At 43.5% G+C, this 16,592-nt stretch overlaps 1 protein-coding gene across 8 annotated transcripts in view; it reads left to right on the top strand.

Annotated features, from left to right (window-relative positions):
• LOC143766815 (uncharacterized) overlaps positions 1–16,363 on the top strand; it is a 74,431-nt gene extending 58,068 nt beyond the window's left edge. For 3 of the 8 annotated variants that reach the window (XM_077254780.1, XM_077254783.1, XM_077254787.1), the window contains one exon: positions 14,000–16,363. In XM_077254780.1, coding sequence (XP_077110895.1) covers positions 14,000–16,113 — 2,114 coding nt within the window. In that variant the 3' untranslated portion in view covers positions 16,114–16,363. Of the gene's footprint in view, positions 1–12,658; positions 13,886–13,996 lie in introns of those variants that run through there. The other 5 variants (XM_077254779.1, XM_077254781.1, XM_077254784.1 and 2 more) reach the window with 3 other exon arrangements.
• The last annotated feature ends 229 nt before the right edge of the window (positions 16,364–16,592 follow it).

Raw genomic sequence — 16,592 nt, 5'->3', positions numbered from 1 at the left:
GATGCATACATGGTGATGCAAAGGACTACCCTATGGCCAGGGTGGATATTGAAACGGCATGTGGCACTGAGTCCCATGAAGTCGGCGTCGTTTGGGACTTGTTGCACCCTATAATTATTGGTCGGGATTTCTGTTTGTTTTGGGATTTGTGGGGTAAGGGTTCTGAGGTCGCTAGCAAGAGTAGGGAACCAATGAACCCTAAAAAGGTATCGCCACCCCCAGAGACAGACAGGTTTCCTTTTTGTGTCCTGGTTGGGGATGAGGAGGAAGTGTCCCCCACATCTGACATTCTGGAGTTAGAGGTAACCGGTGAAAATTTTGGGACTGCCCAACATAGGGACCCAACTCTGAGGGAAGCCTTTAATAATGTCACAGTTGTTAATGGGGTTGTACAGGAGCCGGGGGCAGACATAAGATTTCCCTATTTTCTGATGAGTGGAGAGTTGTACCGGGTCACGAAAATAAGGGAGGAGTTGATAGAGCAGTTGGTAGTGCCGTGTCCATATAGACGGAAGGTGTTGGATATGGCCCATTCACACATATTGGGTGGACACCTAGGGGTGGAAAAAACGCAAGAACGGGTTGTGCAGAGGTTCTATTGGCCTGGGTGTCACCGGGAAATAGTGAACTATTGCAGGTCTTGCTTTACATGTCAGCTAACTGCCCCCACTCCTCATTTCCGGAGCCCCCTTGTGCCATTGCCCATTATTGAGGTGCCATTCGAGAGAATTGCCATGGACTTGGTCGGTCCCTTAGTTAAATCAGCCTGGGGCCATCAGTATATATGTCATCCTGGACTATGCCACACGCTATCCTGAGGCAATTCCTCTGAGAAATTCTTCCTCGAAGAGTATAGCCCGCGAGTTGGTTCATGTGTTTTCCTGGACAGGTCTGCCGAAGGAGATTGACGGACCAGGGAACACCTTTCATGAGAAAGGTGATGAGGGAGTTATGCAAAGTCCTGAAAATCTCCCAGTTGAGGACCTCGGTGTACCATCCCCAGTCAGATGGTCTTGTTGAGAGGTTTAACAAGACACTGAAGAGCATGCTGAGAAAAGCTATAGAGAAAGACGGTAGAGACTGGGACTGTCTCTTTACCATATCTGATGTTTTCCATTCGTGAAGTTCCACAGGCCTCCACAGGGTTCTCACCGTTTGAGCTTCTATATGGCCGACATCCGAGAGGACTCCTGGATATAGCCAAGGAAACTTGGGAAGCCGAAGTTACGCCCCACAGAAGCGTCATTGAGCATGTGGCCCTGATGCAGCAGAGGATTGCAAAGGTGATGCCTATCGTGAAAGAACACCTTCTCCGGGCACAAGAAGGTCAGGCCAGGGTCTACAACCGGTCTGCAAGAGTTAGGCAGTTAAATCCGGGAGACCGAGTTCTTGTGTTAGTTCTGACGGTGGAGAGCAAGTTCTTGGCCAAATGGCAAGGGCCATATGAGTTCGTCGAGAAGCTTGGTGAGGTAAACTATAAAATTCACCAACCAGGTAGACGGAAACCGATCCAAGTCTACCATGTCAACCTCATCAAGCCATGGCAAGATAGAGAGCCGGCAGTAACTCCGTCTTTGCTAAGCAACCCAGAAGGTGAGGTTGGAGGGGTTACTATAGCAGAGACGCTATCGAAGGCCCAGAAACAGCAGTGCTGGGAGTTACTCCAGAAGAACTGGGACCTGTTTTCAGAGTTGCCAGGGTACACGAAGGTCATAGAGTACGAGGTCCTGACAGAGCCACATGTGCGGGTGAACGTGAAGCCCTATCGAATTCCTGAGGCCCGTCGAGAAGTAATCTCCAAGGAAGTGGAGCGTATGTTGAAGCTTGGAGTCATTGAGGAATCCAAGAGCGGTTGGTCGAGCCCAATTGTCCTGGTCCCAAAACCAGATGGGGAGTGGAGATTTTGCAACGACTATAGGAAGTTGAATGAGGTCTCATAAAGTTCGACACATATCCCATGCCCCGCGTTGATGAGCTCATCGAAAGGCTTGGGCCTGCCAGGTATATAACCACCTTGGACTTGACGAAGGGGTATTGGCAAATTCCCATGGCACAGGAAGCCAAGGAGAAGACGGCGTTTTCTACACCAGATGGATGCTTCCAGTATGTCCGGATGCCGTTTGGCCTACAGGGAGCTCCAGTGACCTTCCAGAAGGCTATGGATAGAATCCTTGCACCCCATAAGGCATACGCTGCTGCGTACCTGGATGATATCGTCATCTTTAGCCCGGACTGGGAGAGTCATCTGGAAAAGGTCCAAGCGGTGTTTGATGCTATAAGATAGGCGGGGTTTACAATAAACCCGAAGAAGTGTGCCTTGGGTAAAGAAGAAGCTAAGTACCTTGGATATATAGTGGGTCGTGGAGAAATAAAACCCCAAATAAGTAAAGTGGAGGCAATTCAAACATGGCCAAAACCAGTTTCCAAAAAGCAAGTTAAAGCCTTCCTGGGAATCGTGGGATATTACAGGAGGTTCATCCCAAACTTCGCCATGATGGCTGCGCCTCTGACTGATCTGCTAAAAGGGACAAAATCAGTAATGGTTAAATGGTCCGAAGAAACAGTCAGCCTTCCAAGAAATGAAAGAGGCTCTGTGTAAGCAACCCGTTCTGATGGCCCCAAACTTCAAGAAAGAGTTTATTCTTCAGACAGATGCCTCAGATGTTGGGATGGGAGCAGTCCTTTCCCAAGAACTACATGGGGAGGAGCATCCTGTTCTCTATCTGAGTAGGAAGCTGTCCTCATCTGAAAAGAACTACTCAGTTGTAGAGAAGGAGTGCTTGGCCATAAAGTGGGCGGTGGACACATTACGGTACTATCTGCTGGGACATAAATTTAGACTGATATCCGACCATGCCCCACTTAGATGGATGAGGGAAACGAAGGGTAGAAATGCTAGGGTCACCCGCTGGTTCTTAGCCCTGCAGGACTTCTGTTTTCATGTGGAACATAGGGCCAGGAAGCTGCACGGTAATGCTGATGCCCTGTCAAGAATCCCTTGTCTAGTGGGGGAAAGTGCAAAGCCCCATGGCTTTAGGCAGAGGGGGGAGGTATGTAGTGTGGCTAAAGGGTGTCCAATCGACGGGAGATATGTGTCACATAGGTGGCTTGCCGCTGTGATATAACCATAGCTATCTATATGTGTTTCAGGACCTGTGGTGATGTCGTAACCACATGTCTAATCATGTGATGGGTTCCTGGGTGTGGTTAGATCTATAAAAGAAAGGTTAATGCTTAACACAGGTAGATATGTGTGGAGGTGCTAGCCTCCAGAGTGTGTTAAGGCTCCAGGACTGAGCCTGAAGGAATGGACACTTGCTTTTTCCTTTGCCTGAGCTAAAGGCTATTTGTTTTCTGTTTATGCTAGTTGGTTTATGGAGCAATAAACCTTTGAACTTTTGTTGGAACATGCCTCCTAAGTGTCAGCCGTCACACCTGAGTGAGTGACACCTCTACAATATATAATCTATATCTATCTATATATATCTATATATCTCCACACACACATACATGTGTATGTACTACATACCATATATACTAGAGTATAGGCCGACTCGAGTATAAGCCGAGGCATCTAATTTTGCTACAGAAAACTGGATAGGCTTATTGACTCGAGTATAAGCCGGGTATGCATTGTCCCCTCATTCCTATCCCGGTATGTGTGGTTCCCCCCGTCCTGTCTCTCTCTCCATGTTGTCTGCATTGCTCCCCCGTCTCATCTTTTATGCATGGGTCCCCCAGTCCCATCTTGTATGCATGGCTCGGCTCCCCCCCTCCCATCCTTGTATGAATGGCTTGGCTCTCCCTCCTCCCATCCTTGTATGCATGGCTCCCCTGTCCCATCTTGTATGCATGGGACCCCTGTCCCATCTTGTATGCATGGCTCCCCCCTCCCATTCTTGTATGCATGGCTTTCCTGTCCCATCTTGTATGCATGGCTCCCCCCCCCACATTCTTGTATGCATGGCTCCCCCTCACATCGTTGTATGCATGGCTCCGCCCTCACATCCTTGTATGCATGGCTCCTCCCCTCACATACTTGTATGCATGGCTCCTCCCCTCACATCCTTGTATGCATGGCTCGGCTTTCCCCCTCCCATCTTGTATTCGTGGCTCCCCCGTCGGCCTCCATCCTCCCCAGTTCTCCTCCCCCCAGCCATCATACTCTCCCTCCTCACAGCGTGCTGAACGGACTCCCTGCATCTCTGTCCTGACTCCCGGCGTGGCAGCTTCCTGTGTGAGCCGTCATATGGTACCGCTCATTAAGGTCATGAATATGCGTCCATATTCATCACCTTAATGAGTGGTACCACGTGACCGCTGTGAGCACAGGACAAGCTGCCGGCGCTGAAACCAACGGAGCTGCAGCCACCGCTGGAGGAGGGGGAGTATGTCGTCTTCAAGGAGGGGGAGGGGGGCGGACGGTTGACCCCAGACTTCAAGAATAAAAAGCCTTGCTCAGGTGCCGCCCCCCCACATCCTGGCGCCCGAGGCACGTGTTCTCACTTGCCTAGTGGCAAATACGTCCCTGTATAAGACCATCTCCAAGCAGCTTGATGTTCCTGTGACTACAGTTGCATATATTAAAAAATTTAAGATCCATGGGGCTGTAGCCAACCACTTTGGATGTGGCCGCAGGTGGAAAATTGATGACAAATCAAAGACACTTATAATACGAATGGTAACAATAGAGCCCAGAAAAACTTTCTAAACAGAGTAAAGGTGAACTTCAAACTCCAGGAACATCATTGTCAGATCACACCATCCGTCGTATGAGCCAAAGTGAACTTCACGGGAGAAGACCATGGAGGACGACATTGTTGAAAAAAATCATTAAAAAAGCCAGACTGGAATTTGCCAAACTACATGTTGACAAGCCACAAAGCTTCTGGGAGAATGTCCTATGGACAGATGAGACAAAAAATAATAATCTTATTTTTTTTATATAGCGCTAACATATTCCGCAGCGCTTTACAGGTTGCACACATTATCGTCGCTGTCCCAGTTGGGGCTCACAATCTAAATTCCTTATCAGTATGTCTTTTGGAATGTGGGAGGAAACCGGAGTACCCGGAGGAAACCCACGCAAACATGGATAGAACATACAAACTCTTTGCAGATGTTGTCCTTAGTGGGGCTTGAACCCAGGACTCCAGCGCTGCAAGGCTGCTGTGCTATCCACTGCGCCACCGTGCTGCCCGAAAAAGAACATTGTCCCTACTGTGAAACATTGAGGAGGCCCTGTTATGTTCTGGGGCTGCTTTGCTACATCTGGCACAGGGTGTCTAGAATCTGTGCAGGGTACAATGAAATCTCAAGACTATCAAGGGATTCTAGAGCGAAATGTGCTGCCCAGTGTCAGAAAGCTTGGTCTCAGTCGCAGGTCTTAAGTCTTGCAACAGGATAGTGACCCAAAACACACAGCTAAAAACACCCATGGCTAAGAGGAAAACATTGGACTATTCTGAAGTGGCCTTCTATGAGCCCTGACATAAATCCTATTGATCATCTTTGGAAAGAGCTCAAACATGCTGTCTGGAAAAGGCAACATTCAAAAACGAGATAACTGGAGCAGTTTGCTCTTGAGGAGTGGCCAAAATACCTGTCGAGAGGTGCAGAAGTCTCATTGACAGTTACAGGAATCGTTTGATTGCAGTGATTGCCTCAAAAGGTTGTGCAACAAAATATTAACCCTTTCGCGCCAGAGCCTGTTTTTGCCTTCGTGACCGGGCCAATTTTTTCAATTCTGACCAGTGTCACTTTGAGGTCATAACTCTAATGCTTCAATGATGCTTTATGATGGTGGTAGAATTTCTTTGATATAACTTGCATTTATTTGTTAAAACAATGGAAATTTGGCGAAAATCTTACAATTTTCTAAATTTAAATTTTTATGCTCTTAAATTAGTCATATTGCACAAAATAGTTAATAAATAACATTTCCCACATGTCTACTTTACATCAGCACAATTTTGGAAACCATTTATTTTTTATTTTTTTTTGTTAGAAAGTTATAAGGGTTAAAAGTTGACCAGCGATTTCTCATTTTACAACAAAATTTACCAAATCATTTTTTTTTTGAGACCACGTCACTTTTGAAGTGAGTTTGGGTGGGTCAATATGACAGAAAATACCCAAAAGTTACACCATTCTAAAAACTGCACTCCTCAAGGTGCTCATAACCACATTCAAGAAGTTTATTAACTCTTCAGATGCTTCTCAGGAATGAATGGAATGCGGTAGGAAAAAATAAGCAATTTTTTTCTCAAAAATTTTCCTTTAGGCTGGTTTCACACTTGCGTTTTTATCTGCATGCGTTTTAAAAAAAAACGCATGTGTGAAAAAACGCATGTAAACGCGGCAAAACGCCGCGTTTTTTTAACGCATGCGTTTTTGCGGCCAAAAAAAAAATTTGCGGTAAAACGCGGCGTTTTCCCGCGTTTACATGCGTTTTTTCCCGCGTTTGCGTTTTTGAAACGCATGCTGAGAAGTGTGTGACAGCTGCCAAACATCAAAATCAACTAGAAAACACACTATTAATAGAATTAGCTAGGGTCAGGGTACCGTCACACAGTGAAATTTCCATCGCTGCGACGGCACGATTCGTGACGTCGCAGCGTCGTATGAATATCGCTCCAGCGTCGTAGACTGCGGTGACACTTTGCAATCATGGCGCTGGAGCGATGCCGAAGTCCCCGAGTAACCAGGGTAAACATCGGGTAACTAAGCGCAGGGCCGCGCTTAGTAACCCGATGTTTACCCTGGTTACCAGCGTTAACGTAAAAAAACAAACAGTACATACTTACATTCCGGTGTCTGTCCCTCTGCGTCTCAGCTTCTCTGCACTGTGTTATGCACAGCGGCCGGAAAGCAGAGCGGTGACGTCAGACGTCACCGCTCTGCTCGCTTTCCGGCCGGCAGGCGCTCACACAGTGCAGAGAAGCTGAGACGCCGGAGGACAGACACCGAGATGTGAGTATTTACTGTTTGTTTTTTTTACGTTTACGCTTGTAACCAGGGTAAACATCGGGTTACTAAGCGCGGCCCTGCGCTTAGTTACCCGATGTTTACCCTGGTTACAAGCGAACACATCGCTGGATCGCTGTCACACACAACGATCCAGCGATGTCAGCGGGTGATCAAGCGACGAAAGAAAGTTCCATACGATGTGCTACGACGTACGATTCTCAGCGTGATGTCTGATCGCAGTAGCGTGTCAGACACAGCGATATCGTAACGATATCGCTAGAACGTCACGAATCGTACCGTCGTAGCGATGGAAATTTCACTGTGTGACGGTACCCTTAGGGTTAGGGTTAGGATCCCTAGGGTTAGGGTTAGGGGTAGCTTTTTATTAGAATGTCCTGGTCACCAGGTCACTGATAAGCCACCCCCCACCATCAAGGTGATAAAGGGATCCAAACCCTAAGGCCATGTGCACACGTTAAGTATTTTTCGCGTTTTTTTCGCGTTTTTTCGCTATAAAAACATGATAAAAACGCGAAAAAAACGCTAACATATGCCTCCTATTATTTTAAGTGTATTCCGCATTTTTTGTGCAAATGTAGCCTTTTTTTCCACGAAAAAATCGCATCGCGGAAAAAAAAGCAACATGTTCATTAAAATGCGGAATTGCAGGGGATTCCGCACACCTAGGGGTCCATTGATCTGCTTACTTCCCGCACGGGGCTGTGCCCACGATGCGGGAAGTAAGCAGATTATGTGCGGTTGGTACCCAGGGTGGAGGAGAGGAGACTCTCCTCCACGCACTGGGCACCATATAAGTGGTCAAAAAATAAGAATTAAAATAAAAAATAGTCCTATACTCACCCTCGATGTCTTCCCGCCTCCACTGCACGCTGTCGCTTCCTATTCCTGTAGCTGATGTACGCTGAAGGACCTTGCCGATGACGTCACTGTCCTGTGATTGGTCGTGAGCGGTCATGTGACCGCTCACGTGACCGTGACGTCACGGAAGGTCCTGTGCGCACACACTAGCTATAGGAAGAGGAACGGGACGCCGCTGAGGAGATGTCTGGGTGAGTATAAGCATTTTTTTTATTTTTTTTATTTTTAAACATTCTATCTTTTACTATAGATGCTGCATAAGCAGCATCTATAGTAAAAAGTTGGTCACACTTGTCAAACAGTATGTTTGACAAGTGTGACCAACTTGTCAGGCAGTTTTCCAAGCGATGCTACAGATCGCTTGGAAAACTTTAGCATTCTGCAAGCTAATTACGCTTGCAGAATGCTAAAAAAAGCGAAAAAAACTGAAAAAAAATGCGGATTTCTTGCAGAAAATTTCCGGTTTTCTTCAGGAAATTTCTGCAAGAAATCTGCAACGTGTGCACATACCCTAACCCTAAGCCACCCCCCACCATCAAGGTGATAAAGGGATCCAAACCCTAACCCTACCCCTAACCTTACCCCTAACCCTACCCCTAACCCTAATCAGTGGCCACTTATATAAGTGCCACGTATATAAGTGCCACGTATATAAGTGCCACGTATATATGTGCCACGTATATAAGTGCCACGTATTTCAGTGCCACGTATAACCACGTAGTTATAGTATTTATAGTACGTGGCACTGAAATACGTGGCACTTAAATACGTGGCACTGAAATACGTGGCACTGAAATATCGTGGCACTGAAATATCGTGGCACTGAAATACGTGGCACTTAAATACGTGGCACTTAAATACGTGGCACTTAAATACGTGGCACTAAAATATCGTGGCACTGAAATACGTGGCACTGAAATACGTGGCACTGAAATACGTGGCACTTAAATACGTGGCACTTAAATACGTGGCACTTAAATACGTGGCACTGAAATATCGTGGCACTGAAATACGTGGCACTGAAATACGTGGCACTGAAATACGTGGCACTGAAATACGTGGCACTGAAATACGTGGCACTTATATACGTGGCACTTATATAAGTGGCCACTGATTAGGGGTAGGGTTAGGGTTTGGATCCCTTTATCACCTTGGTGGTGGGTGACTTTTCAGTGTGTTTTCTGGTTTTTTTCTATAAAAACGCATGCGTTTTTAACGCAAACAAACGCATGTGCTTAAAAACGCGTGCGTTTACATAGACAGCAATGCATTTTTTTGCCGCGAAAAAACGCATGCGTTTTTTCACGGCAAAAAAAACGCGCAAAAAAATACTACAGGTTGCATTTTTGAAAATGAACGCATGCATAAAATAAACGCATGCGTTTGAAAACGCGACCAAACGCATACAAAAAAAACGCATGCGTTTTCAATGTTAAATATAGGGGAAAAAACGCATGCGTTTTTTTGCAAAAAACGCTGCAGACAAAAACGCAAGTGTGAAACCAGCCTTAGACCTTTTTTTTTTTTTTTTTTTAACCTTCGCAAGGGTCACAGGAGAAAATGGACTATACATTTTGTTTTGCAATTTCTCCTGAGCATGCCGATACCCCATATGTGGGGGAAATTACTGTTGTGAGGCACGGCAGGGTTCGGAAGGTAAGGAGCGCCATTTGATTATTTGAATGTAAAATATGCTGGAATAATTAGCGGTTGCCATGTCACGATTGGAGAGCCCCTGATGTGCCTAAACAGTGGAAACCCCCCACAAGTGACACCATTTTGGAAACTAGACCCCCCAAGGAACTTATCTAGATGTGTGGTGGGCACTTTCAACCCCCACGTGCTACACAGAAGTTAATTACGTAGAGCCCTGAAAATAAAACATAATATTTTTTTCCAGAAGAAATTAGCTTTTTGCCCTCAATTTTTTTTTCAAAAGGGTAACAGGAGACCCCAAAAGTAGTTGTGCAATATGTCCTGAGTATGCTGACATCCCATATGTGGGGGTAAATGACTGTTTGGGCGCATGGCAGAGCTCAGAAGGGAAGGAGCGCCATATTGGAAAGCAGGTTTTGCTTGAAATGTTTGTGGGCGACATGTCACATTGCCAGAGCCCCTGAGGTGCCAGAACAGCATAAGCCCCCAAAAGGGACTGCATTTTACTAAATACTAACCTGAATGAAATCTTCTAGTGGTGCAGTGAGCATACTGACACCACAGCTGTTCCATAGAAAATTATACCATTGGGCAGTGATGAAAAATTAATAACATTTTTACCACTAAAATGTTGTTTAACCCCAGATTTTACATTGGAAAATAGGTAGATAGGTAAATGGTCACTACACCCATGCATGAATTTGCAGAAGGGTGTCATTTCCAATTCTTAGGGGGGTGTCATTTCCAAAATGGGGTCACTTCAGGGGGGATTCTGGGGTCACTTCTGAGGGGGGATGGCACTTTGGAGAGCCGCTACGTGCCAGAACAGAATTCCCCCCTGAAGTGACCTCATTTGGGAAATGACACCCCTCTGGGAATTCATCTATGGATATAGTGACCATTTCCACTACATGGATGATTTCCAGAAACACGAAGTGGAAGTTTTAGAGCAAAAATTTCATTGTAGTGCCCAATATATTGTGCCCAGCTTGTGTCTCTGGAGACATCCCCCCACCTACCCCCGGAAACTGTTAAGCCAGCTCTACTCAAATGTGTCTGTCACTAAATAAACCAAATGATTGAATGTCAAAACAGTTTATAAATGTGGTTCTGTGTGGAAAATTTTAAAGCAGTCATGGAGGCATAAGGCTGGCAATGATGGGCATTGTGGGCAATAATAGCGGGTATCATGCCTCATTCCTCTCTTGGAACATACACGACATCTTCTCTGGGGGATTTTTCTTGTTTCAATTGCTGGAATGAGTGCAATAAAATGTCACTCAGCGAGTCTTCTGACATCTTCAGATTCTAAAGGATTGGCTTGGACAAAATTTTAAAAAACAATCAAGGAAATTATCTGCATTTACGGCTTTTTTGTATAACGCAAAATGATTATATGTGGCTACCTGAAACAAATATAAGACTAAATTTTTATACCAGGTGTATGGTTTTCTTGATACCTGGTATGGTTGTAGATCCTGATCTGCAAGGTCCTCACCCCCCATATATTTGTTGTAGTCAATGACAGACACAGGTTTTGGAGTAGTGGATCCCTGTTGGTCTGCAGTGGCCCTTGTGGCATCTGTGTGGATAGAGCTCAGGATAAAAATATCTTTTTTATCCTTATACTTAAGGGCAAGCAGCTCTCCATTGCGTAAAGCCCCTGACTGCCCCTTTCGGAACTTTTCATTGACCAATTATTGTGGAAACCCCTGATGATTTTTGTGAATGGTCCCACAAGCCCACAAGCCCCCATGTTAGGTTTTTGTAAAAATGGGGTTATCCGCTCCCAAACGGTTTTTCCAGATGTCCCCAGATAAGTAGGGCATCCTGGTGGGCTCAGTTGGCTATCTTTCCCCTCATAAATGCGAAAAGCTGATGTGTATCCAGTTGAACTCTCGCACATTTATAGAGCTTTATTCCGAACCTTCCCCTCTTAGAAGGAATAAATTGCTTGAGGTGCAGTCTTCCTTTGAATTTTACAAGGTACTCATCAATGGAAATGTTTCTGTTGGGGTGTAAAGCTTTAAGAACTTTTCTGTCAAATCTTAGATGATGGGTCTGATTTTGAATAGTCTGTCATGTTCTGGGGCATTTCTGGGCAGGCATCAACTATTGTCGTTAAAATGGCAAAAAACCTCATGAGCATTTCATAACAGATCCTAGGAAGAATGGCAGAAAACATTGGGGTGGCTTGAACAGGGCGGTTGGACCAATAGGACCGAATGCTCGTTTTTTTTTAACAAGCCCAATAGCGAATGTAAGTCTTAAATTTTTTTTCATTTCTAGGACATTAGTTTGTGTCCATAAATTTGACTTAGCATAATAGGATCGTGGATTCTGGGTGATGAATTGGGACACATATAAATTTGTAGGTTAATATGCTCTAGCACGCTATCTGTCAGAAGCAAATTGAAATAGATTAACTGGTCCAAAATTTTCAACCTCCACATTTGTACCAGGAATGGCATTAAAATTAGGGATGAATGGAGTAGCCAAATCCGAAGCTTCCCATCTGGAAAATGCTACATCAAGAGGCAAAGCCCCTTGCAAATTGATGTGCACCAATTCACGAACACGAGGGACAGCGCTAGTACTGGGCATTGTTCCCTGAGTTGGAGACATTTCTCCCGAAGCGCAATTTGTCCTTCCTTTTTGTACTGATCCTTGTGTGTGAGGATGGACCAGAATCACTGCTCATTTCTGAGCTATCACTGTCGCTGCTACTAAAGCCCTCAAAATCCACATCGCCATCTGGCACTGCACTTTCTTTGCTGTCAGAACATAAAAGTGCATAAGTCTCGTCTGTACTATAATGCTGATTGGCCATTTTACTTGTTTTTATTTTTTTTTTTTCGGAAATAGAAAATTCGACGTTACATGACTGAGGTGACCAAATTATTGGGGAGACAATTGAGAAAAGCCTAATTCTTTAGCCTAAGCCTAACTTTAGAATAAACCCTATCTCTAACTTTAGCCTAACAGTAACCTTAACTTTAGCCTAACAGCAACCCTAACTTTAGCCTAACAGCAACCCTAACTTTAGCCTAACAGCAACCCTAACTTTAGCCTAACAGCAACCCTAACTTTAGCCTAACAGCAACCCTAACTTTAGCCTAACAGCAACCCTAACTTTAGCCTAACAGCAACCCTAACTTTAGCCTAACAGCAACCCTAACTTTAGCCTAACAGCAACCCTAACTTTAGCCTAACAGTAACCCTAACTTTAGCCCCAACACTAACCCTAACTATGGCACTAACCCTAACCTGCCTTATCTGTTTTTTTACTTTATAGCAAAATCGCTGACTGAAACAGCTGTTGACAACCACCTTTGTAACACTGTTTCTCCTCTAATCTCTAACTGACAGGAGATCTGAGGAGAAACAGCGTTTTTATGAAACAGATCGCCCTGGAAAGTTCATTGCTTCAACAAACTTTCCTAGTGATTTGTCTCATTGGCTGGTGTGATGCTGATGTCATCAGGACCTGAACCAATCTGGTCTCGATGAGGTTGGGGTCACAGGAAGTGTTGTGCACTGGAATCCCCTCGTTATAAGGTACGTGGGGGTCCTGATGAGCATAAAACTGCCGACCGTAGACAAATGTCGGCGCTGTACAAAGCCCTGCTAGCGCCGATGTTGATCTACCGTTGGCGGTCACGAAGCAGGTAAATTAAGGGTATCATCATTTCTGTCCAGGCCTATTTTATGAGTTTTATATTTTTTTAAATTCTGTGGAAGCATGGTTGAAAAGCAATGTCTGACTTTCATTTGTTCATTTTCATAAATTTTTGCTTTATTTTGTCAGATTCAAGTTATTTCTGTGACCATTGTGGGGTTTTTCTGTCATTAAGCGAGGGGTAACAACAATTTTGACCAAGGATGTAGGTGGAATTAATATTTTGACTCCACAGCCACTTTCTGGAAGTGGATGTTGGAGAGTGAAAATGACATATTTGCCATTTTATTACCCAGCACATAATGCCCAGATTGTGCTCCAGGAGACACACACCGCAGATTAAGTGGATTCTTCTCACTATAATATTGGTAAATACAGGGATTCTATATGTTTGAGCACACTGCAAGACTCCAAAGAGAGAGCAGATTTTGCTGGATTGGTTTATGGAAACTCTGTTGCTTTTCAACAGCCTTTGAGCCACTAATAGTGTGGGAACCTCTGTTTTTCCATTCACAGATGATGGGCCTAAGTGAGGACTTCTTTTTTGTGAGATGATAATTAGTATTATTTTCGCCTACATAACATTGATTGGTGTCTTTTTATTCGATATTTGGGAGGCAGAATAAACAAACAGTTGAACACCACGCACTACTGGCTCATCCAACAAGGTCTTCTATTAGACGTTGAACTGTCATTGTCTTGGTAAATAAAGTTTTTTTTACATAGCTTTCCATTTTTATGGACAGTTTAAGTAGAAATGTTCAAAAATATAAAGCTTAAGGATATTTTATTAAAAAATTTTTTTTATCTTAGCAGATGACTGTACCAGGCGATCAGAGGGACAGCTGACATCTTCCATTTTTAAATCTGATGATCTTGAGAACCTACAAGATACAACTGAAGTGATTGCTGTTACTCCAGATATATCATCGTCCATTCACAGCAAAGATCTGTCATCTGATCCTATGAAACAGGTCCCATCTTCTGATTCATTACTGACTACTAAGGAAAATCAAAGTCACAAAATAGGCATTAAAAAACAAACTGCTGCTAAAGCAAATAAGTCATTTTTATGTTCAGAATGTGGGAAATGCTTTAACAAGAAATGGCATCTTGTTACACATCAAAAAACTCACACAGGGGAGAAGCCTTTTTCCTGTTCAGAATGTGGGAAATGTTTTAACCATAAATCAGATTTGGTTAATCACCATGGAACTCACACAGGAGAGAAGCCTTTTTCATGTTCAGAATGTGGGAAATGTTTTAAATGGAAATCAGATTTGATTAGTCACCATAGAACTCACACAAGGGAGAAGCCTTTTTCCTGTTCAGAATGTGGGAAATGTTTTAAATGGAAATCATATTTGGTTAATCACCATAGAACTCACACAGGGGAGAAGCCTTTTTCCTGTTCAGAATGTGGGAAATGTTTTATCCGGAAATCAGATTTGGTAAATCACCATAGAACTCACACAGGGGAGAAGCCTTTTTCCTGTTCAGAATGTGGAAAATGTTTTACCCACAGAGAGAGTCTTGTTGAACACCAAAGAACTCACACAGGAGAGAAGCCTTTTTCCTGTTCAGAATGTGGGAGATGTTTTAACCATAAATCATATTTGGTTAATCACCGTAGAACTCACACAGGGGAGAAGCCTTTTTCCTGTTCAGAATGTGGGAAATGTTTTACCTACAAAGGGAATCTTGTTGAACACCAAAGAACTCACACAGGAGAGAAGCCTTTTTCATGTTCAGAATGTGGGAAATGTTTTACCTACAAAGGGAATCTTGTTGAACACCAAAGAACTCACACAGGAGAGAAGCCTTTTTCATGTTCAGAATGTGGGAAATGTTTTACCAACAAATCACAATGTATTAGACACCAAAGAACTCACACAGGAGATAAGTCTTTTTCATGTTCAGAATGTGGGAAATGTTTTAACAACAAATCACAATGTATTAGACACCAAAGAACTCACACAGGGGAGAATCCTTTTTCATGTTCAGAATGTGGAAAATGTTTTTCTTACAAAAGGAATCTTGATGAACACCAAAGAACTCACACAGGAGAGAAGCCTTTTTCATGTTCAGAATGTGGGAAATGTTTTTACCAGAAATCTTGTCTTGTTAGTCACATGAGAATTCACACCGGAGACAAGCCTTTTTCATGTTCAGAATGTGGGAAATGTTTTAACCGAAAAGGGAATCTTGTTAGTCACATGAGAACTCACACAGGGGAGAAGTCTTTTTCCTGTTCAGAATGTGGGAAATGTTTTACACGTAAATCACTACTTGTTACTCACCATAGGATTCACACAGGGGAGAAGCCTTTTTCCTGTTCAGAATGTGGGAAATGTTTTAACCTGAAATCAGATTTGGTTAGGCACCATAGAACTCACATAGGGGAGAAGCCTTTTTCCTGTTCAGAATGTGGGAAATGTTATACCAACAGAGAGAGTCTTGTTAGACACCAAATAACTCACACAGGAGAGAAGCCTTTTTCATGTTCAGAATGTGGGAAATGTTTTAACCATAAATCAGATTTGATTAATCACCATAGAACTCACACATGGGAGAAGCCTTTTTCTTGTTCTGAATGTGGGAAATGTTTTAAAGGGAAAATGCTTCTTGTTAGACACCAGAGAACTCACACAGGAGAGAAGCCTTTTTCCTGTTCTGAATGTGGGAAATGTTTTAACCAGAAAGGGACTCTTGATCAACACCAAAGAACTCACACAGGAGAGAAGCCTTTTTCATGTTCAGAATGTGGGAAATGTTTTAACCGGAAATCATATCTTGTTAGTCACCAGAGAACTCACACAGGGGAGAAGCCTTTTTCCTGTTCTGAATGTGGGAAATGTTTTAAATGGAAACTGCTTCTTGTTAGACATCAGAGCAGCCACACAGAGGAGAAGCCTTTTACATTTTCTTAATTTGGGAAATATTTTACTTGGAAATCAACTGTTCATAAATATCAGACACGTCACATAGGGGAGAAGCCTTTATGTTCATAATGTTGGAATAGTTTTTGTGTAAATCAAGTTTATTAAAAGAAGTTGCATATAAAAGTACATTGCAAATTAGTATAATAACGAACAGAAATAAATCAAGTACCTTTTGACACTTTCAAGCACTGTTATTCAAGAAAAATATAATAAAGTTTTTCAGTATCAACCTGTAAAATGATTTCTTGGTCTCCTTTAAATATGAGGAATGCTATTCTAGTAACTATTCAAAAGAGAGTCTGGAAACATTGACTAAGTTCCAGAGATCGGACCTATGGACACTCTCCTGTTGACTATAAAACAGATTACTACTATTAGCAGTGGGATTCATGGTTATTGCAAGTCCAATTCTCCAAGACCCATTCCGTTAACTAAAGATAAACAATACTGGAGTAAGAGTATCTAGA

This window comes from Ranitomeya variabilis, chromosome 4 (genome assembly GCF_051348905.1).
Source record: "Ranitomeya variabilis isolate aRanVar5 chromosome 4, aRanVar5.hap1, whole genome shotgun sequence".
In the NCBI taxonomy this organism is placed as follows: Eukaryota; Metazoa; Chordata; class Amphibia; order Anura; family Dendrobatidae; genus Ranitomeya; species Ranitomeya variabilis.
Note: the sequence above shows the minus strand (reverse complement) of the source record. Positions and strands in the feature narration are given on the sequence as shown.